This window comes from Notechis scutatus, chromosome 2 (genome assembly GCF_049901735.1).
Source record: "Notechis scutatus isolate UNSWTSFEM ecotype Mainland chromosome 2, rNotScu1.2, whole genome shotgun sequence".
Classification (NCBI taxonomy): domain Eukaryota; kingdom Metazoa; phylum Chordata; class Lepidosauria; order Squamata; family Elapidae; genus Notechis; species Notechis scutatus.
Genome location: NC_142010.1, coordinates 138,273,836 through 138,295,755, shown reverse-complemented (window position 1 = coordinate 138,295,755; position 21,920 = coordinate 138,273,836). Strand labels below are relative to the sequence as shown.

Sequence of the window (21,920 nt, the reverse complement as noted above, 5' to 3'; positions counted from 1 at the left end):
TCCAATATGTTTATATTTTATATTGCATCCAATTTGGTTTCCAAAATTGGATGCAATATTCCTGTTCCGACCCAGGCTTAACAGAATCACAAAACAGACTCTTTATTCAAAAAAAAAACACCACCCTTTTTATTTGGTTGATGTGAATTCTTGACCTTAGGACATGTTGTAATTATGCGGAGATGTTCTATTAGAATGTCTTTTTCTCATAGCTTTTCCCTTGAAGGAAAAGTGAGCAAAAAGGGAAATGTGAGATTCTTGTGTTGAATATTAAAAAGCACCCCAAATCTAACCATCACAATCCTTAGAATTCAGGTGATCTTTATCCTAAGCCTAAGTACAGGATATTTTTCTCAGAACATATTTGTCCCATAGTTTTTTCTATGCTTAAAACTAAGCAAAAAGAAAATGTAATATGTTCACTATACAAACAATCTCAACTTGAATTTAAATGTCATGCTTATTCTAAATTAGATTTCAGGAATTGCTAACCCTAACCCTAGATACAAATCTTATCTCAGATTTAGTTTTTTCCCATAGCTTTTCCATAGGATAAAACTAAGCCAAAAAAACCAACCCCAAAATGTAGCAGCTCACTGGGGATAAAATGTCAACTCCGATCTTACCGTCCACTGCTTAAAAGTCATTGTCAAAATCAAATTAAATGAGTGTTGGCACGCAATGTAATTAAAAATCACACGTCTGAATAAGTAGTTTGTGGGAGTTTCTAGCCAAACTAAGGAAGCCTATCCGTATTACCCTGAATCAGGCAAAATCTGATTTTGTTTAAAGTATTATGTTAGGAAAAATGAGCTGTGGATGGGGTACAAGATTAGTTATTTAAATAAAAGGTTAGTTCTTGACATTGAAGCATGCTCACAAATCTTAGTCTGCCTTTCTTCTAGGAAAGGAATTATAATTTTCAGTAAGACGCATAAAGTAACCAAATATCTTTTATCATCTGTAGAGCCAATTCTGTATACTTTTTCAGAAATTGCTTAACAAGAAAATTAATGGTGAGAGGGAGAAGTCAGCATTCAAAATTTATTTCAATCTTCCACAGTCTTTGAACTTTGTACAAAATGTGTCACTGTGGACAAAAAGTGATCCAGCCTGATTATTGCATTTCCAGCAGTTTTTGAGCATGAGTTATCTATTTTGGCAATCAGCTCGGTGGCAAGAAAAAGCCAATGAATAAGCATCTTGCACCAATTTTCTCTGAATGTCAGATCTTTGCGGTAAATGTAATATTTATCTTCTGTTGGCATCGTCATTGCTGCGTATCAAATTTACAGATTTACAGATTAACAGAGTTGGAAGGGACCTTGTAGGTCAAGTAGTCCAAGCGGGAGACCCTACACCATTTCTGACAAATGGCAGTCCAATCTCTCCTTGAAAGTCTCAAGTGATGGCGCTCCCACAACTTCCGAGGGCAAGCTGTTCCATTGGTTGATTGTTCTCACTGTCAGAAAGTTTCTCCTTATTTCCAAGTTAAATCTCTTCTTGTTCAGTTTCCATCCATTATTCCTTGTCTGGCCTACAGGCGCTTTAGAAAATAGCTTGACCCCTTCCTCCCTGTGGCAGCCCCTCAAATAATGGAAGACCGCTATCATGTCTGCCCTGGTCCTTCTCTTTACTAGACTAGCCATACCCAGTTCCTGTAACCGTTCTTCATATGTTTTAGTCTCCAGTCCCCTAATCATCCTGGCTGCTCTTCTCTGTACTTTTTCTAGAGTCTCAACATCTTTTTTTATAGTGTGGTGACCAAAATTGGATGCAGTGTTTTTGTGGGAGAGTAGATATAGCCCTGTTTCCTACCTCAAAGATAACAAGCTTGCCTTTGAAGATGGCCAGGAAGTGACGTGGCTCCTTGCCCATATTCACTCGAACTTGCATAGGTTCCCCATTGAATTGCTGATCCATTTGTACTGCAAGATAAGCCGAGGCTGCCAGCTCATCCACTGTTGCATGACGTCCCTGGATAACACAGGAAAAACACCATATGGTTTAATTGGGAAGGAATTCTAGCCGCTATTGTCATCTTACACTTACAGTATGCATTGGTTAAGAATCACCACTTGTATGTTTTCATTAGCTGTCTTAGAAGTAGACTGGAGTGATCTGGGTTCAAATCTTCATTTAGCCCTATCGTCTCTGGCTGACTGTAACATCAGGATCCCTCTGTCTAATTTACTTCACAAAACGTTTTATGTAGATGAAACCGTGGTGGGATTCAAAAATTTTACTACCGGTTCTGTGGGCGTGGTTTGGTAGGCGTGGCAGGGGAAGGATAGTGTAACATCCCCATTCCCCCCCCCCCCCCACTAACCTGCTTTCCAACTCTGTTCTCCTGTGCAGGGCAACCAAAGAAGACCCAGACAATCAGCTGGGACTCGGGAGGCAGAGAATAGATGGGGTGGGGCCAGTCAAAGGTGGTACCGTATTTGGCGGCGTATAAGACGACTTTTTTGCCCTGAAAAACATGCCTCCAAGTGGGGGGGTCGTCTTATACGCCGGGTCGTCTTATACGCCGGCAAATAATAATTGGGAAGCACTGCGGCTGCCCCTCCACTCGCACCGCCCGGCCTCCCGCCCGGCCTCCATTTCGCCTTTCCGCCCGGCCTCCGCTACGCCCAGCCTCGCTCGCACCGCCCGGCCTCGCTCGCACCGCCCTCCGCTCGCACCACCCGCCCGGCCTCCGCTTTCGCACCGCCCGGCCTCCGCCGCACCGCCCGGCCTCCGCTCGCACCGCCCGGCCTCCGCTCACACCGCCCGGCCTCCGCTCAGGTATCCGGCTGGGGCTGTCAGGAGTTGTTACCGCTGGCACGGCTCCGTGCAGCTCCAGTCCCGCGTTGCCTCGGGAAGGGAAAGGCAAAACCAGGAGCCGCTGCTGCCATTGCAAAGCGCCGCCGCGGCTCTTCCTTTTTGCCTTTCCTTTCCCGAGGCAACGCGGGACTGGAGCCACGCGGAGCCACGCCAGCGGTAACAACTCCTGACAGCCCCAGCCGGATACCTGAGCAGAGCCCGGGCGGTGCGAGCGGAGCCCGGGCGGTGCGAGCGGAGGCCGCTGAGCGCCTCGTTTCCTTGGGAGCTGGGAGAAGGAGGCCCGCCTACATCGGCCTGAAGGCTGGCTGCTCCTTTTGGCTTCACGGGATTCGTTTCCATGGTGCACAAAAGTGCCTAAAAAAAAAAGTGCAAAAGTGGAAGGTGTGCGGAAGAGGGGTAGTCTTATACGGCGAGTATATAACAAACTCTATATTTTGAGTGGAAATGTTGGGGGTCGTCTTATACACCCAGTCGTCTTATACGTTGGCAAATACGGTATTTGCCGGTTCTCTGGCTACTCAAAATTTCCGCTACCGGTTCTCCAGAACTGGTCAGAACCTGCTGAATATCACTTCTGAAGTGAAATTTCTACCTGTCTACCTAAGCTTGTTATGGAAAGATTTGAATTCAGATTTTTATAAGAGTTGGCATTAACATTTTGGATTAATCACAAGAGATAATATAAATCTACATCACAAGCAAATAATACATCCCGGTTTGAGCTTCTTCGGTGACAGACCGAAACCTCGTTTCTGCGAGGCTTCGATCCATGCTTGCCGCTGGAGCGCCCTGAGCCATCTGGTTTCGGGGCTAAGCCAGCCCGTAGAGGTGGTGAGAGGGGGGAGACTGCCTGCAGAGAGAGCCGCATCTCTCCTCCCCAGCTGGCCATTACTCCCTTTCCTGATGGCGGTTGTAGCAGTGGTCAGAAATGGCCACCACAAAGAAGAACACCGGAAAAGAATGTGCAGGAGGAAGATAAGAGGAGAAAGTTTTGGCTCACCGGGTCAAACAGCAAAAGCAACAAATAAGGTACCCTGGAATTGAAACTATTAAAAAAAAAAAAAAACATTGTTCCCTAAGAAGATTTTTAAGCTGTGAAGGAGAGAGAAAAGGGAAAAGATTTGGTTTTTTTTTCTCCTTTTCCTATACTGACAGCTAAGAGACTTAAGCAAGAAATTGGAAAAAAATCCACTTTGACATTAATAGGCGTTTAATGCTGAAAATAAAAAGTCAAATGGATAATAAAGATTTCTGGATAATCAAAAGCTTTTGAAAACAGGAAAGGAGAGAAAAAGAATAAAAGGGCAGGCTCTGGAAGGGAGGAGACTGCCTGTAATTAAAAAGAACTTACAGCAAAATCTCAACAAGACTTCCAAAAGATACATTTTAACTGAAATATCGCAACAAAAACCCCAGGAAGAGAAAGTGGAAAAAGAAATAAGAAGAAATAATTTGGGACCATTTGGATTACTTGATGATTTCTGGATTTTTGGTTATTGTATTTGAATGACTTAAATCAATCGGGTGATTGTTTAAAACTGTTTAAAATGGCTCCACTTTTAGAAGAACTGAAAATGGAACTTAAAAAGTGCAAAGAAGATGCACAAGAACGGAGAGGTTCTTTTGGCTTTGTATTTCAGTTTTTAGAAATGGAAATTTGGAATTATGAGAAACAACAAGAAATGCCTGCAGAACAAGAAGATTGCGACAAAGAAGAAGCCATCTTCAATGAACAAGTAATCTTAGGTGTGGAAAAAAAAGGAAAAGGGGGAAAGAGAATGGAAAATTTAAGATTGGGAAAAACAACTCCAAAAAAAAATAGAGTGAAAAATAAATATAAAATCAGAAAGCAACAGAAGAGGGAAATGCAGAAGAGAGAATCAGAAGTAGAGAGACAAGGGGGTAAAAAGGGGAGGGAGAAGAAGAGAGGGAAGAAAGAAAGGAAAAGAAGTTGTAAAGGACAGAAAGAAAATATAGAGAAACAGGGCCTATTTAGAGATAATGGGTGAAAACTTAATGGAAAAAGGGATTCTGCAAAGGTACATAAGATAGTATTGTTATAATAGAAACAGAAATAATTTTAGAAAATATGAAACAACGTATGATTGAAATGTTTGATAAAATAGCTATCGTAATTCGGTAGAATGCTTGTCAATAAATAAATGTAACAAAATGAATATTTAATGATTTACAAAACATATGTGAAGAGAAATAAGAGAAAAATTAATTATGGAGATTATATGTGTCTTTAAGGAAGTATGATATTTAATTGAAAAGAAGTGTTAAAGATGTTAAGATTTTAATGATTATTAATGATAGAACTGAATTGGAATGGAATGAGGGTTTATCATTACATATATTTATAATCTTTTTTTTTTAAGAATATAGGGTGTATTATAAGAATGTACCAGCAGAATTTGATTGGAAGTTATGTATGATGTATTATATTGAAGGTCATAACCTTAAGGTATATATTGAAGTTTAAATAAGAGTTGAATGGATGTAATTAAAAGATATAAAGGTGTCATTCTCCAATTAGTAACTACAGGAGAAACTTTGTTTAATGAGAAAAGATAATATGAAATTGAAACAGAACAGACAAAAGTATAAATATAATTATTTGAATTGAGATGCGATAATCAAAATAAAATTGAGAAAATTAAAAGAGGGGAAACTATATAGAAAATGTAGAATAGTATAAGATATGGAATAGAATACAAAAAGGAGCATGAAATTGAGTTTTGTGTCTGTATAAAGAAGTTCAACCCAGGACCATGCTATTTTCAAAAAAGATGTTTTACTTCTATTTTGTATGTGTGAAAACCCAAATAAAACTTTATTATTAAAAAAAAAAAAACCTGCTGAATATCACCTCTGAAGTGAAATTTCTACCTGTCTACCTAAGCTTGTTATGGAAAGATTTGAATTCAGATTTTTATAAGAGTAGGCATTAACATTTTGGATTAATCACAAGAGATGATATAAATCTACATCACAAGCAAATAATACATCCCTGGCTAGCTTTTAAATTTCAATTGTAAAACACTGAGATGAGATGTCTGTGGCGATTCTCAGTCTCTATGATTTCATCATAGCTGAGACATCTATGATGAAATCAGCAAACCTGAATTTTCTGTCCTCACATCAATTGTCTCACTGAAATACTGACATTTATCCTTATATTTTCTCCTCCACTGCTAAAAACATGGGAGGGGAAAAGGGGGAGGGTTAGAACAAGGCAATGACAGACATAAATAAAGATCTGGGCCTGTTCCTAAACAGCCTGGCTTCAAATCAAAGTGTCCAGTGCCATCTATATGGAGGACATTCTGTTGAAACTGCTAATATATATTGTGGACCTAGGAAGATGCGGAGAGGGTTCAAGGAAACAAATCACTTTATAGCAGATTTTAGCACAACATAAATATTCTGAGGCCTAGGTTTTATTGCCTAGCCAGATCCAGTGCATAAGCCCATGCTTCCAATTTTTGTCTTTCATGACCCCAAACCTTTAGCAGATGTCCTTTTTACTCAATGCAGATAAAACACTTTCAATCAATATATCCCTGTTGTGTGTGGTTCATGGGTTGTTATCCAAACAAAACCCACTTTTACCCAATTTGGGATAATTGGAATGAGCAATAAGTAACTCTTGAGGTGTAATTCAATGATATCAACTATGGGCAACTCAGTCCTGGTCTGAATTCAAAGAAATTGCATGGGTGTCCCAAAGAGGCTTTTTCAAAAACCAACTGGACTTTTTTGTTTTTTCCTTTAAGACTTTTTTGTTTTTTCCTTTCCTTTCGTTTCTCATCCAAGAAGCTTCTTCAGAGCAAGAACTGAAGAAGCTTCTTCAATGAGAAGTGAAATGTCTTCAAGGAAAAAACAAGGAAGTTCAGTTGCCTTTTTAAAAAGCACCTTTGGGACACCTGTTTAGAAGCTTTACATTTGAGATTCTACACCTACCTGCCAGATGTAAAGTATGTAATGTGGCTTATTTTTCAACTCATAGGTATACAGAATTAAATAGCAATCTCCACCATAGAAAAATCCATGCCATTGTTTGTCCACTTGTACCAACTCCAGGTTCTCAATCCTCCAGACCTAGAGATGATGAAACAAAGGACAGATATAACTGTTGTTCAGGGGGAAATGTGTAGCCTTTCTAACTTCTTGAGATAGAATAATCATCATAATAAAAAAAAAAACATGAGGGACTTGCTTTGTGGACTGGTAATTGGAATAGATGCATTACCTTACCTTACCTACACCTCTTGACCTATTAACATTTCAAGACCTGCATATATATTATAAATATTTCCTATAGCTCCTTACTTGTAATGAAAAAAGAGCATATATGAAATGATAAGAAAATGTGGGATAGTTAGAAAATGATGATAACTGTGTCTGGGCTTTCAGTAAAAATCTGTGAATAAGACAGTGTGTTTGCACATTGATAGTTTTGTCTGAAATCACACCAGATTCCAGCAGGCATATGTTTCATGTTTCCAACTTTCTAGCATTTGTGACCTTGCACATGTATAAGCATAGATATGGATCCCTCCAAATGTCAAAAGCTAAGAGACAAACACTCCTACTCTATAGTCAGTGTAGGAGTCCCTGCAGATTTTACTCTGCTAGTCATTGCTGACTATAGGGGGCAGCAGTGCACATTTCTGTTTCAAGGCTGTCCAAAGATGTTTCCGGGATTATGTGGCCAGCATGATGTCATGGTGTGCTGTTACGGAGCACAGAATATATAATGCCTGGTGTGATAATGATGCTATGTTGTCAAAACTGCATCTCTGTGCCTGCAGAATTCGCTATTCCCTATTAGAGATAGAATAGAATGAATGAGCTGGAAGGGACCTTGGAGGTCTTCTAGTCCAGCCCCTGCTCAAGCAGGAGAACCTATACCATTTCAGATAAGTGCCTGTCTAGACTCTTCTTTAAAAAAATCCAGTGATGGAGTGCCCACGATTTCTGGAAGCAAGCTGTTCCACTGGTTAATTGTCCTCACTGTTAGGGAGTTTCTCGTTCATTCCAGTTTGCTTCTCTCTTTGATTAGTTATCAAGAAGATTCAATTTAAGAAACAGGGGGGAAAAAGCTGGGTTATATTTGCAAGAAAGTCAACAGAGAGAATCCAGAATTCCACACCAGAACAGAAATTGTAACTCTTACCTCAACGTTTCCTTCCCCATCATCTACCATCCTCTCCTGTGCTGCCAGCTGTGGCGAAGCATGTAAGGCCATAATGTCAAATCTCTCCTGGCTCACCTTAGCTTGAAAAGAAAGACGGGATCATTCAGACCAAAGCTCCATAAAGTGGAAAGCATGCTCTCACGGGAAGATGGGTGAAATTAAAGAAATCCAAAGCGTTCCCAAATTATGATTAGTATGGACACGTAACATCAAAAACATCATCAAAAAAGCACAACAAAGAATGTTCTTTCTGCGCCAACTCAGAAAGCTCAAACTGCCCAAAGAGCTGCTGATACAGTTCTACAGAGGAATTACTGAGTCTATCATCTGCACCTCCATAACTGTCTGGTTTGGTTCTGCAACCCAACAGGACAGACACAGACTTCAGAGGATAATTAGGACTGCAGAGAAAAACAATTACTACCAACCTGCCTTCAATCGAGAACCTGTATACTGAACGAGTCAAAAAGAGGGCTGTGAAAATATTTACAGACCCCTCACATCCCGGACATAAACTGTTTCAACTCCTTCCCTCAAAATGACGCTATATAGCACTGCACACCAGAACAACTAGACACAAGGACAGTTTCCCCCCGAAAGCCATCACTCTGCTAAACAAATAATTCCCTCAACACTGTCCAACTATTTACAAAGTCTGCACTACTATTGCTATTAATCTTGTCATCACTCTTTATCACCCGTCCCCTCCCACTTGTGACTGTATGACTGTAACTTTGTTGCTTGTATCCTTACGATCTATATTGACTGTTTCCTAGTATGATTTGATTGCTTATTGTACCCTATGACTAACATTAAGTGTTGTACGTTATGATTCTCGACTCTTGACAAATGTATCTTTTCTTTTATGTATACTGAGAGTATTTGCACCAAGACAAATTCCTTGTGTGTCCAATCACACTTGGTCAATAAAGAATTATTCTATTCTATTCTATTCTATTCTATTCTATTCTATTCTATTCTATTCTATTCTATTCTATTCTATTCTATTCTATTCTATTGTTTTAGTTGATCACTGAAATAGCAGCAAAAAATCCAGACTGTTCTAATTCTTTGGTGCCATCTAATGGCCGTCTGAATTTTTGTAGCCCTGGAATTCTGTAGCCTTGTTACAAGATGGTTTCAATTACAGAAAATAATCAGATCAGGATCTTACATAATTCTCTTTTCAGATGGCATACACAGCATCGTACACAGCAACAAGATCTTTCTTACCGATTCTTCCCACGTTGTGGGCTATCCCTAGCCCTACAGTCTGATCCTGGACTGTCCAATTTTGAAACAGTTGCTTGAACATGGCAGACTCTGCTCCATCGTGTACAGTTTCCACATTGGTGCTGGAAGAATAGCCTTTCTTCCCAATAAATTCCTATAGGAACAAGACAAACAGCATAACAACTCTGTTTACACACCCTAACTGTTATCACCCTAACTCAGCGTGGGCAACCTTAAGATGTGTAGACTTAGGAAACTGGTTGGGGAATTCTGGAGATTGATGTCCACCTATCTTAAAGTTGCCAAGGCTGAAACCTATTGCTTTAAGTAAATCTGGCTTTTGCTTTTCACAACAGGACATTGACGAATGGTTTGTTAACAGAAAAGCTGTGAGGAGATCTGTTCTGCCAAATTAGACAACAGAAGTGAAAATGTTCATTCATATGAGCATGATTCTGCTGACTTGATTCTATGGAAGTGACAATTGTGTGGGTCTTGAGAAACATAAAGTAAGTCGAATGCAATGGAATGGAATATATCCGAAGTGTGTATGATAAAACAGAGGTGTTTTTTTTGAATGGGTGATGAATTAAGCTGGATTGAATCCAAATCAGTGGTTAGCTGGAAGGAAGTCTATTGACGTGTTTGGGTTATATAGAAAGAATGACTTGGGAGAACAGGTTGAGGGAAAGGAGAAGACGCTGAAAATCGTGGTTGGACAGAGTTGACAAAATCCTACAAAAGTTAAAACAATAAAAGGGAAGACACAAAGTAGTGTGCATGGATGGTGTGGGAGCAAAGATGGTTTGCCATGAGAAAAGGTTCCACAGAAATAGAGTGAATAGTGATGGCATAAATCAAATATAATTCCTTTCCTTTTCCATATGCTGTATTTTTTTGGTTTTGGCTTACTATTTCTTACTTCTTTTCTGCTGTTTGTGGAACACTGCAGACCCCAATAGGGAAAAGTATGATAGATGTATACGGTTGCCTCTTCTCTCCAGCAATTTTTCTTTGATGTACAGAATTGTCATATCTGGGCTGCAAAACTCCAGACAACCACAAGATGGCAACAAATCTACATAAGGTTCTTGACTCTACTGTCTTACAGGGCTGATCCAGAGTTTCACTGTGCAGATCTGAGCAACAATTCATGCATATAGTAGGCCTTGCTGAAGATCGAGTGGTAATTTTCAAAAATGTTTACCACCGGTTTGGTGGGTGTGGCTTGGTGGGCGTGCTTTGCGCGTGCACACACACTTTGCACGCGTGTGCCAAATGTGCACTTTACGCAGGCACAGAGGCTTTCTGACTCACCTCCTGCAAGCCTGCATTCTCCCTGTCGCTTCAGCAGCTGCCACGCAGCAATCTACTGTGCCGCGCAAAGCAGCCGTGCTTCAAAAACAGGACATAAAGGTTAGTATGGGAGCCTGGGCAGGCCCAACAGCAGAGTGTTGGAGAGAACCAGTTAGGTCTTTGCTTCTCATCGGTGCTACTGGCTCAGCAGAACTGGGCCGAACTGGTAGCTGCTCTACATGTATGTGTACAACCTTCAAAAGTTTGTATTGTTCTATTAGAATAGAGTCTGCTGCAAATTAACACTGATCTTTAAAAAAAAACACCCAAGTGTACTACAATTTTTTAAAAAATATTTCCACACCACTACCAACTGGAGCATGTAAGCTTTATTTTTTAAAGTACCACGTTAAGAAATCTATTTAGAACCTATTCTTTTTAATCTGGAACAATTGGTATAAATGGCTAACAAACAGAACTAAGAAGGGAGACAAGAGATTTAATTGAAACAATCCTTATGAGAGTAAAATGTAAATGTGTAAATTATATAAAAATAACAATTATAGTGGAAATTATTATTTGATATTAGTTAAACGTAATGTAATGTATTATGATATTTAAGAACCTGTATAGATGCCAAAAATGCTGTTGGAATTGAGATATTTTATCATGTAATAAAAGAAACAATAAAAATATATATTTAATAGAGAAATCTATTTAGGACCTAGTTTTAAAAAGAGAAAGAACTGGGAAGGAGCCATTGGAGTTGGAATGGATTGCTCCACCATACCAGGGCTTTTGACATGGCTGTTTGTTTCTCCAGCTTAGTGGCTCCTTTTCCTTTCCAGACATAGATTTTCATCCCGCTGTGATCCAGAATGTAGCAATCCTAAGGTCCAAAAGAGAGCATTAAGAGCATGGTATAAACAGTGTAAATCATTTATTGGAAAACAAAAAACAAAAAAGTTCAAATCAGTGCAAAAATGGCTTTCAGGACCCACTGAATTGGTTTGACAGCAATTGGGAAATTGGTAAAAATTAAGAAACCTAATTTCCTGCCCTCACTCCTGACAAAAAGACTATAGGAAAACGCCTCTACGCACCTATGCCATTCATCTATCTGGCTCAATTCTCCAATGTTTTAAGGCTGAAGCCTTGGTCTTACCAGAAATCCCTCTTCAGCGAAGGCTGAAGCTCAAATCCCTCATGAGCAAAATAGGTGTCTGCTACTAAACTAAGGCCCCTGTTTAACACCAACCCTAAATTGGACAGTGACCAAAAATATTTGATATATTTTGTGTGGTAGCTAGATAAGGTCAGGTTTATTGTAGGGATCAGCAACTGACAGACAAGTGGACAAATATTTCCACTTGTAGCATTCACGTATCCCCAGCTGTATTTACACAACACACTGAGATACAACTCAGCCAGTCATATTTTAGCCTAGCCAATTGTGCAAACCCAAGCTATGTTATTAATGTTCAAGAGTATCATTTGGCAGAAAATAGGGTGGGTTGTTGTTGTTTTTTGACTAAACTGATTACATTGACCATAGCAAACACAAACTTATCTCTCCAAAATCTTGTGCTTCCCATATGTTTGGGTTTTATCAAATATTTCTAGGAAAACATTGTCTGCAAATGAATGTAGGGCTTCAATCCACGTTATGTAATAATCCAATAGGCTACTCTGTTGATGTATTAGAGCTAAGAAACTCAGTTTAGCGCCATTTATGCCATGTCAATCTTAGACTTACATTGTGGTTTAATAATTCCTGCCCGAGAGGACGTTTGGCTTCTTCTGTAATTTCTATTTGTCCTCCAGAGTCTGTAACACTAGAAAAGAAGACAAGATTGCTTGTTTGATTAGTTTGAGTGCTGGAAATGGCAGAATTCCTTAACTATTTCTTTTAGAATTTCTTCCAGATTTGATTCCTTCTTCCCAGAGCATCCAATGTGAAGTAGGAGCATGAGGCCACACAAGTAAATGTTAATTAATAGATAGATTAAATATAAATTAACTATTACAGATTAAATACTTCCCATTCTGATACCTTTCAATAGAGACAATTATTACCATTTCATCTCTAATGCAGGGACTGACTGAGTTACTATAAAAGACTGATGGATAAGCATGTCTGAATCCACCCAGAGAGACCATCATTCAGTTGTGTGATTCATCAACTGTTCCTTCTCTGTTTTAATACTTTGGTAGTTAGTTTCTGATTGTATTAACTACAGTCTGGCAAGGTGGAATGATTTGTGAATTTTCAGCAAGTATATACCCCTGACCTAGAGCAGAAATGGGTATTAAGTTACTATCTGACTATAATTTTATAGAAACAAAACAAAACAAAAAAAATATTAAAAAAAACAATTTCCCTGAAAATAAGACCTATCCTGAAAATAAGCCCCAGCAAGTTCCCCCCTTTGTGCATCTAATATAAGGCCTAGCCCTCAAATAAGCCCTACTTAAGAGACTGCGCAGCCGGATGCCCACCCATACTATGCTCACCATGCTAGGGCAATGAGGCGAGGCGGGGGGTGGAGCCCTGCACTGGTTTACCTCAGGGCCCCCACAGCCAGGCCATCCATGCCCCAACACCTGCCTCGCAATGGCAGCACCAGCAGTCATGTGCAGCAGGAGCCCACGTGGCTGCCGGCCCACTTCTTCTGCTTGCTTGTGGCCGCAATAGCGCAGGAGGCTGAGCAGCATGCTGGTGCTCTAGCCGTGAGGCGAGGCAGGTGTCAAGAGTATGGATGGCCTGGCTGCGGGAGCCCTGAGGTAAGCCAGCGCAGGGCCTGTAGAGTAGCTCCACCCCCCCTCGCTTTGCCTTGTGGACATGGCACCAGAGTGTTGCTTGGCCTCCTGCTCTGTTGCAGTCACAAGCAAGCAGAAGAAGTGGGCCAGCAGCTACGCAGGATCCTGCTGGTTGAGGCTGTTGGAGCTGCTGCCATGAGGCATGGCATAAGTGTACATGGCTGTAGGCGCCCTAAGGTAAGCTGATGCAGAGCATGTGGTGCAGCTCCATCCTCCTGCCTTGTGGTGGTGGAAATAGCACGCCACACAGCCACCTGCCCCACCACAAACAAGCAGATGAAGTGGGCCTCCCGTACATGGAAAAAAATAAGACACCCCCCAAATTAAGCCCTAGTGCTTATTTTGGGGCTCAAAAGAAAATAAGACCTGGTCTTACTTTTGGGGAACCATGGGTAGCAACCTATCAAGTAAGTAGCATCAGTGAAGAAGTTCCAATAAACTTCAGATATAGTTTCAAAGATAACTACAGTAGCTTCAGAGATAATTTTGGTTTTGGTTTTGAAACCATTCACAGACCTACAAATTTGGACCAATAAGATTTATTTTATCAAGATTGACATATTTATTCCAGCTTTCCTTGCCTGGCTGACATTATTCTGGCTTTACTATCACCCTGAATGCTAGCTCTACATACTTCCCTTTAGTTGCCATCTATTCCAGTCTGCCTCTTTCCTTGCCTTGACACACCAAATTTATAATCTCCCATGCATGATTCTCCAGTTTCCCCAAAAATCTCACATTTCCTTTCCTTTCCTTTTGGTGAAAGCTGAAGTTGGAAGTTTTTGCTTTCTTTGCAATCTAGACCCATTTAGGTGTTCTATAACATCTTTTCAATAGAAATATCATCTACATTCACAATCCATCCCAGTCGTACAACTGCTGCATCAATAACAACTATGGTGAAGTCTCGGCCATAAGTAAAATTTTTCAACACACCGATAGAGGAAGAGGCTGGCCTTCTGCTGTTGGTCCACCGTCTCATCAGAAATGGCAGGTTTGATTCCTTGAGTCCTTTCTCCCAGCTCACTCTCCAACACTTTCATCAAATCTGAGCTAGCTTCTTCGTCGTCACCCTCTATGATCCCAATTTCAGCACGGCCTCCACGTTCTCTATCACGGATATCTTGGGCAAGAAGCATAGCCTAAGAAAGCGAGAAGGAACATGGGAAGTCGCCTCATATGAAATTGGACCCTTGGCCAGTCCAGCTCAGTTCAGCAGATCCTGAGTGGCGTGGATTCTCTATGAGGAAATTTATTTATTATTGGTCAAAGGTATAGAGCCACCAATCTCACCCAGTAAAACCAAGAACTAAAACATTCTGCAAATCGATTAAAAGTATAAATATGGCTAAAGAAGACCATGAGAGAGACTATGTTTATATGCAATATAACCAGCATGCAGGTTTTCTACCAAGCTTGCTGGGAAAAAACAAAACACATTTTGAGAACTTTATGGAAGGCCGTAAGTGTTGGGGCCAGGGGTGGGCTTCAAAAATTTGAGCAATGGGTTCTCTGCCCGGTTGCTGGGTGGGCGTGGCCATGGCGGACATGGTCTAGCGGCTTCCTGCATGACCAGGAGGGTCGTTTTTGCTCTCCCTGGGCTCCGGAGGCTTTCCTCAAGCCTCCAGGAGGGCGAAAACGGCCTCCCTGGGCTCCAGAGGCTCTTTGGAAGCCGGAAATAGGCCCGTTTCCGGCCTTCCCAAACTTCCGGGAGGCCCATTTTTCACCCTCTCTGAGCCTCTGTGCACGCCCGCACTTACCTGCATCCAAAACAGGCCATGTGGGGAGACTCTTGGGAGGGGAGAGGAGGGGTGAACAGGGCCAGCCAGGAATGGGATTTGGGGGGTTCTCCGATCTTAGCTACAGGATTTCCTGAACCCCTGCATACCCCTGGTTGGGGCTAACCTCACCTCAGAAAGGATTATGTGTAAGAAGATGAATGTCATGGCAGAAAACAGTCACCTACTAGAGCCTTTCAGATTGAATGCAGACGGGACCCACAGCATATCTCTCTGTGGACTTGATGGGACCAGTGGATGTCGTCCCTCAGGGAAGAGATGGTCCTTCAGGCAACCTCAAACCTGTCTCTGCCTTTTCTGAAGTTGCTAGGGATTGAACACAAGGCCTCTTGCATGATAATCATCCACTTGTCCTCTGAGTTTTGCTTGCCGTGGTGTTACCATAAGCAGATCTAGCTCATTTTCATCACTTCTTGTAGCTGTGTGTGGCTTCATGTACTCCACAGATACACCAGATGAAGCCCTAGAGATCCACATTGCCGCAAAAGGCTTGAGTATGATCCTCCAAAACAACATTACATAGAAGAGAATATTTCTAGCTCAGGATTGAAATGTGGAGTCCTTGGTGCACTCAGAGCTTGGTTGTTTTCTTGCAGAGGTTTCATTATCCACTAGACACTGATTAGGTTACCTAGTCTGGTAATGAAACGTAGGAAAACAACCAGGCTCGGAGGGTACCAAGAACCCCACACAACACCAAATGCTGCCCTTAAAAATCTACCGTACATTTGCATGTGATAAGAGGGAGAAATAGTTAAAACGCATGAAAATTAATCTTGATAATGATATTAGTTTAATTTATATTCAAATGATAGGAAATGCTTTCATTAAATATTAAACTTAGTTTTCTGGGACAGCACCAATCTTTATCCTAGCAATTTCTGGATTTGCAATAAGATTTTCAGTTCAAGGAAAGTCCTGTATCTCATATACACAGAAGCTGATCTATGAAAACAATTGTGCTATAAAACTTGTGTTTATAATGATATTTGGAACAAATATAACAAAAGAGTGTTTGCCTTGCATTTGTTTTACTTTTTTTCCCCCTTTTCCCTAATGAAGAAGAATCTTTGGCAATTCTTTTCTTCTCTACTCCATGGTCTTAAAAAGGGACGTGCCTGATTCAGGGACAACAGGAACAAAGAGAAACCCAAAGGTGCTTTTTCAAGAGGCAACTAGGGTTTCTGGTTTTTTCTTTGAGGATGTTTCACTTCTCATGCAAGAAGCTTCTTCAGCTCAGCTTCTTGGATGAGAGGTGAAACACCTTCAAAGAAAAACCAGAAAGTCCAGTTGCCTCTTGAAAAAGCACCTTTGGGACAGCCATGACCTGGAGGACTGAGAATCTCCATAGGCATGAACAAAGAGAAAGTTTTGCAAAATCCCCATGTGAACAGATTAAACAGATTAAACAGATAATCAGAGTCGGAAGGGACCTTGTAGGTCATCTAGTCCAACCCCCCGCTCAAGCGGGAGACCCTACACCATTTCTGACAAATGGCAGTCCAGTTTCTTCTTGAAAGCCTCCAGTGATGAAGCTCCCACAACTTCCGAGGGCAAGCTGTTCCATTGGTTGATTGTTCTCACTGTCAGAAAGTTTCTCCTTATTTCCAGGTTAAATCTCTCCTTGTTCAGTTTCCATCCATTATTCCTTGTCTGGCGTACAGGCACTTTAGAAAATAGCTTGACCCCTTCCTCCCTGTGGCAGCCCCTCAAATATAGGAAGACCGCTATCCTGTCTCCCCTGGTCCTTCTCTTCACTAGACCAGCCAAGCCCAGTTCCTGCAACCGTTCATTGTATGTTTTAGCCTCCAGTCCCCTAATCATCCTGGTTGCTCTTCTCTGCATTTTTTGCTAGAGTCTCAACATCTTTTTTATAGTATGGTGACATGTGTCATAGACTCTCATATGGAATTGAGAAGAAGTAGCCCAAGCCAAGCAACCTTGCTACCCTTTTGGTCAGGGTCTAAAACAATACCTTCAGTCGCTCCTGCTTGTTGCTTTCTGGACCATTCCACTGGACAATGATTTTACCCAGATCTAGGAGGAACACATCACCAAGGTTAAAGCTGTCCCAGCTTATCTTCACCTGCAGATGAGGCACATACAAGAGCAAACAGGGAACGATCAAGAGATGCAGTCAATCATAGTGGGTGGCTTACGTGAAATGCAGGAGCCCAACCACAGTTGGGGCTCAAACTCACCTCTCTGGCCATAACGTTCCTTTTTCCTTTGACGTGTAGAAGCCGCTTGACATTGTAGGCATTGGTCTCTGTATGGTTGAACCCAGATGCCCGGCCTCCTTTCTTGTAGCTGTCCCAAATTAAAGGAAAACGAGAAAGATACAATAGCCAGACAAGCTAGATAACTGTTACTCAAGGTTAAGAACACTTAATTTTGATTTTGTGCTAAAGATGACCCCTAGAGTTTTATACATCTAATACCACCTTCGTGGCTAACTGTTTCAGGCCAGGGGAATTCAGGGAACTGCAAGTGACTGGGAAGAGAGAAAGTGGAGATGGGCTAGAGATTAGGAACAGAGAAAACCAATTCTCACCAGTGTAGTTCTCTGTCAATTACTGTAAAGGGTGGGTGGAAGGTGTTTTAAGTCCACAATGGGAAAGTCTATTGTTTGTATCAACTGTGGTGTAACTATCCCCATCTAGTGGTTGGATTAAGTAATGCATATCCTGTGAAAACTCACAGGTATTTCTAGTAAAAGCAAATTCGGCAGATAACAGTTATATGATATCAAATAGATATTAGAAACTGAACGTTATAATTGTATAATGTATAAACTAAATGTTAAATGAGATTTGAATGGATAATAACTATAAGATATAAAGGTGACACTCTCCACTTGGTAATTACAGGGGGAAAACCTTGGTTTTTAATGCCTGGAAGGTGAGGGAATTGCTTTATTTCTTTTCCCTTTTGGGACAATGATGGAAAAAGAATGTATGAAATTGTAAGCAGGACAGACAAAAATACAAACGTAATGACTAGAAAGATATAGACATTTAGAAAAAGGTATGTAATTGAATTAGAAAGGAATGAGATAATTATAAGTAAGGTTGAGGAAAGTAAGGGAAGGAAAAAATTATTGAGAAAATGATAAAACAGTGACATGATATGAAATAGAATATAAAGATGAATATGTAATTGAGATTATCTCTGGATGGAGATGTGATAACCTGGAATCATGCTACTTTCAAAAAAGATATTTTATTTGTATTATGTTTTGTGAAAACCCAAATAAAGCTTTTATTTTTTTTAAAAAATGTTAGGAACGGGCTCTCCGCCTGGTTGTTGGGTGGGTGTGGCCTAGTTGGCCTCCTGCACCATGGTGGGCGGCGTTTTTGCCCCTGGGCTCCGGAGGGTTTCATCGGGCCTCCAGGAGGGCGAAAACAACCTCCCCAGGCTCCGGAGGCTCTCTGGAAGCCGGAAAGAGGTCCGCTTCTGGCCTTCCCAAACTTCCAGGAGGCTGTTTTTCACCCTCCCCAAACCTCCATGCACACCCTGCACTTACCTACATCCAAAATGAGTCACGTGGGGACTCCTCCTGGGAGTGGATAGACGGGCAGGGCCAGCCTGGAATGGGATTTGGGGTTCTCCAAACTGTGCAGAATCTTAGCTAGAGGATCTTCCTGAACCCCTGCGAACCCCCAGCAGCCCTTCCCTACCCCCCAAGGCCTTCTTCTTCTCACGTGACCTTTTCAGCCTTTCGGCAAAGATCAAGCATACTCACATGACCCCTTTCTTAAAGTAGCCCTTGAAGAGCTCAGATTCACAGCCTTGCACCTCCCGGTGCTGCACGGGGACTCCACCAAGATAGTCGTCCAGTTGGATGGTATAAATGGCAGCAGAGCCCTGTTCATCTTTTGAGGAGCAACTTCCAATCCAATAGTGAACATCATAGGAAAGGATGCTGCCCAATTTACGGGTCTGTGGATAGGATAAAGGTTATGGGGCACACAAATCGAAGCTAAATACTTGGGGGTTGTAAGCAGCTGGAGTACCCTTACCCATTACGTTCTTTCAGAAAATTAAAGAGGGGATGCTTCCATCTTAGTATTCCAGTGATTTTGTACCCAAAGCCCAAGAATATTTTTTTAATCCTAGTGCTCCTAGGAGTACTAGGAGTACCCAAGCTGTAATGACCAAAGTACTGGCGAATAGGACTGAGCCCCTGACCAAGCCTAGGAAATCGGGTCTTGTAGTGTGAGGCCGGAACCGTACCCACTCCCTATTGGAAGAACCCCAAATACCATCCCACTGTTCCATGCCGGGTTGCCGACTCCAACGGGGCAGGACAGGGGAAGAAAGGACCCCCAAAGACCAGCCCGGGCCTAGGCACGGGGCCATTATGTCCAATAATTGTACTATAGCTGAAAGGTATTAAGGGAAGGAGATCCCCCCCCTTGAATCAACACCACCGTGTGAAAAACCCCCCCCCTCCTCCCCTTGTTACAATGGGCCTGGACCACTGTCCCCCTTCAAAGAATGTATGACCCTAAGGTAAACCCGCCCAAACAGGTGGACGAGTCAGGGGGACAGAAGGTCCAATCACCAGAGGCAGATTCTAACGCCCACCAGCCCGGGTACCTTCCTGTTCGATGTCTGCAAAGTGGCATCCTAGCCCACCTCTTGTGGTACCTCCTTATCGTGGCATCGCACGTATTCACAAAATGATGTCTACATCTGCCCCCAACACCATTCCTTTAGCACTGGAAAGGCAGAATGTGATAATGTGGGTGAACGTTTTTGCCCATACTGGAACTGTGTTCTTTGGGCTACATATTCCAACTCAGGTGTAGGAACCCATCTCCATATATCACGGGTGCTCCAAACCAAGGACTGCACGATTTACAATTGTAATTGGGTCAACATAACTATACCTAACTCCCAAACCTGGATTGCTAAATATGGCCCAACTTTGGGAATCAGATTAAATGCAAAGGGCATGGACCCTGGGGGCATTGTCCACTTGTCAATAGAAACTAGACAAATTGCATCCAATTCTCACCAAGGTACTTCTCTGAATTCTGGCAGGAGGTTGACATAGAATTCCAGCCCTCACATAGGCTCGAAATCTTTTCCTCGAACTAGCATCCACCATAGCTCATCGTTTAATGTTACTAACTGCTACATCTGTGGGGGAACCAAAATCGGAGACCAGTGGCCCTGGGCGGCACAAGAATGGAACTACTCTCTTGCTTACAATCTATCAGCTATGCCAATGCATCAGCCGCTCTTGCGTGGGAGTTAACCAGCCCCATAGTAGCTCACTGGTGCCTAGCCAATACGCAGGGAGAGGGTCCCTCAGTGGGGGAAACACAATGTTTGGAAGTCCATGAGTGGAATCGCTCCCACGCCCGCGTGGGATATTGGCCCTAATAAAACTAACCTCTTTTGGACCACTAAATATTCCTTGGAAAATGCTACTGAAGCCCCTCCTGGGGTGCACTGGATATGTGGTGATGTGGCTTATAGCTCCCTGCCCCTTAATTGGAAAGGGGCTTGCACTCTGGGGGTCATCAACCCTTCTTTTTTATGATGCCATTAAACATACCCCAAGCATTGGATGCTAATCTATGGTAGGCCAGAAGACTGCACGCCGCCAGACCCTACAAGATAGGGGACTGGAAGGATGACGAGTGGCCCTCAGAGAGAATTGTTCAGTACTATAACCCGGCCATGTGGGCAGTGGACGGGTCTTGGGGATACCGTACCCCTGTATATATGCTAAATCGCATTATTAGGCTCCAGGCAGTGCTTGAGCTGATCGCCAATGAAACTGCTCAGTCTCTGCACACTCTGGCCGCCCAGCAAAGAAAGTTTAGAGATGCCATTTATCAAAACCGTCTGGCATTGGACTATCTTTTGGCAGCTGAGGGAGGGGTATGTGGAAAATTCAATTTTACTAATTGTTGCTTGGAATTTGATGATGTGGGTGACATCATCGAGCAGCGGGCAAGCTGCATTGAGAATCTCGCCCATGTCCCTGTCCAAAAATGGAATGGGTTAGATCTTGGTGAACTTTTTGGCTCCTGGTTCCCCAAGTTACCTGGCCTACAGGCCATTGTCTCATTATTGGTCTCATTGCTGCAGGTTGTGTGATCCTGCCATGTGTCCTCCCCATCTTTGTAAAAACTATTTCCAGTAGTCTTTCTCTGTTGGTGGAAAAGAAAACTACTGAAAAGGTTATGGCTCTATGGGCACAGGATCCATCAAACACGTATGAGGAGCTTCTTCCTTTGTATCAGCCCAACCAGGAATATGAAACTGCACAGTAATCTATCGATTAAGGTGAAGTTTCAAAGGGGGGAATGAAGCAGGACCCGAAAAGAGGCATAAAATAATAATGATGTTAACTATATATTCTGCTTTTATAGGTCATAAGTCACAGTCAGCTAAAATATTGCAGTTGCCTTTATCTGTGCTTGTTGTAAGATTAGGAAACCTATGACTTTAGGGAAGTAAGACTAAGCTGTTACTGTAAACAAGGGTGGGCATGGAAAATATCTGGTGGTGTAAGATAACGAATAAGCAAAATATGTTTATCATATCCTCTTTCTTGTACCTTCCTGGAAAAATATGTTTTTCATGTTTCCTGTATTATCCTGTAAGCACAGTTGTCCATATTTGGTAAACATGGTAAGATGAACGCCCAGACCTCGGCTGAGGTCATAGTTGGGTATAAAGGAACTGCCCCAAAAGGAACAGGGAGTTCAGAATTTGTCATG

The 21,920-nt window shown here is 42.0% G+C and overlaps 1 protein-coding gene across 1 annotated transcript in view; it reads right to left on the bottom strand.

The window, feature by feature from the left end:
* AVIL (advillin) overlaps positions 1–21,920 on the bottom strand; it is a 48,443-nt gene that overhangs the window by 13,484 nt on the left and 13,039 nt on the right. Inside the window, exons 4-13 of the mRNA XM_026677384.2 lie at positions 18,923–19,119; positions 17,379–17,487; positions 17,153–17,263; positions 14,315–14,520; positions 12,315–12,393; positions 11,349–11,447; positions 9,263–9,416; positions 8,009–8,109; positions 6,793–6,930; positions 1,819–1,977 (exon numbers count right to left, since the gene is read on the bottom strand). Of these exons, the coding sequence (XP_026533169.2) occupies positions 1,819–1,977; positions 6,793–6,930; positions 8,009–8,109; positions 9,263–9,416; positions 11,349–11,447; positions 12,315–12,393; positions 14,315–14,520; positions 17,153–17,263; positions 17,379–17,487; positions 18,923–19,119 (1,353 nt within the window). The remainder of the gene's footprint in view (positions 1–1,818; positions 1,978–6,792; positions 6,931–8,008; positions 8,110–9,262; positions 9,417–11,348; positions 11,448–12,314; positions 12,394–14,314; positions 14,521–17,152; positions 17,264–17,378; positions 17,488–18,922; positions 19,120–21,920) is intronic.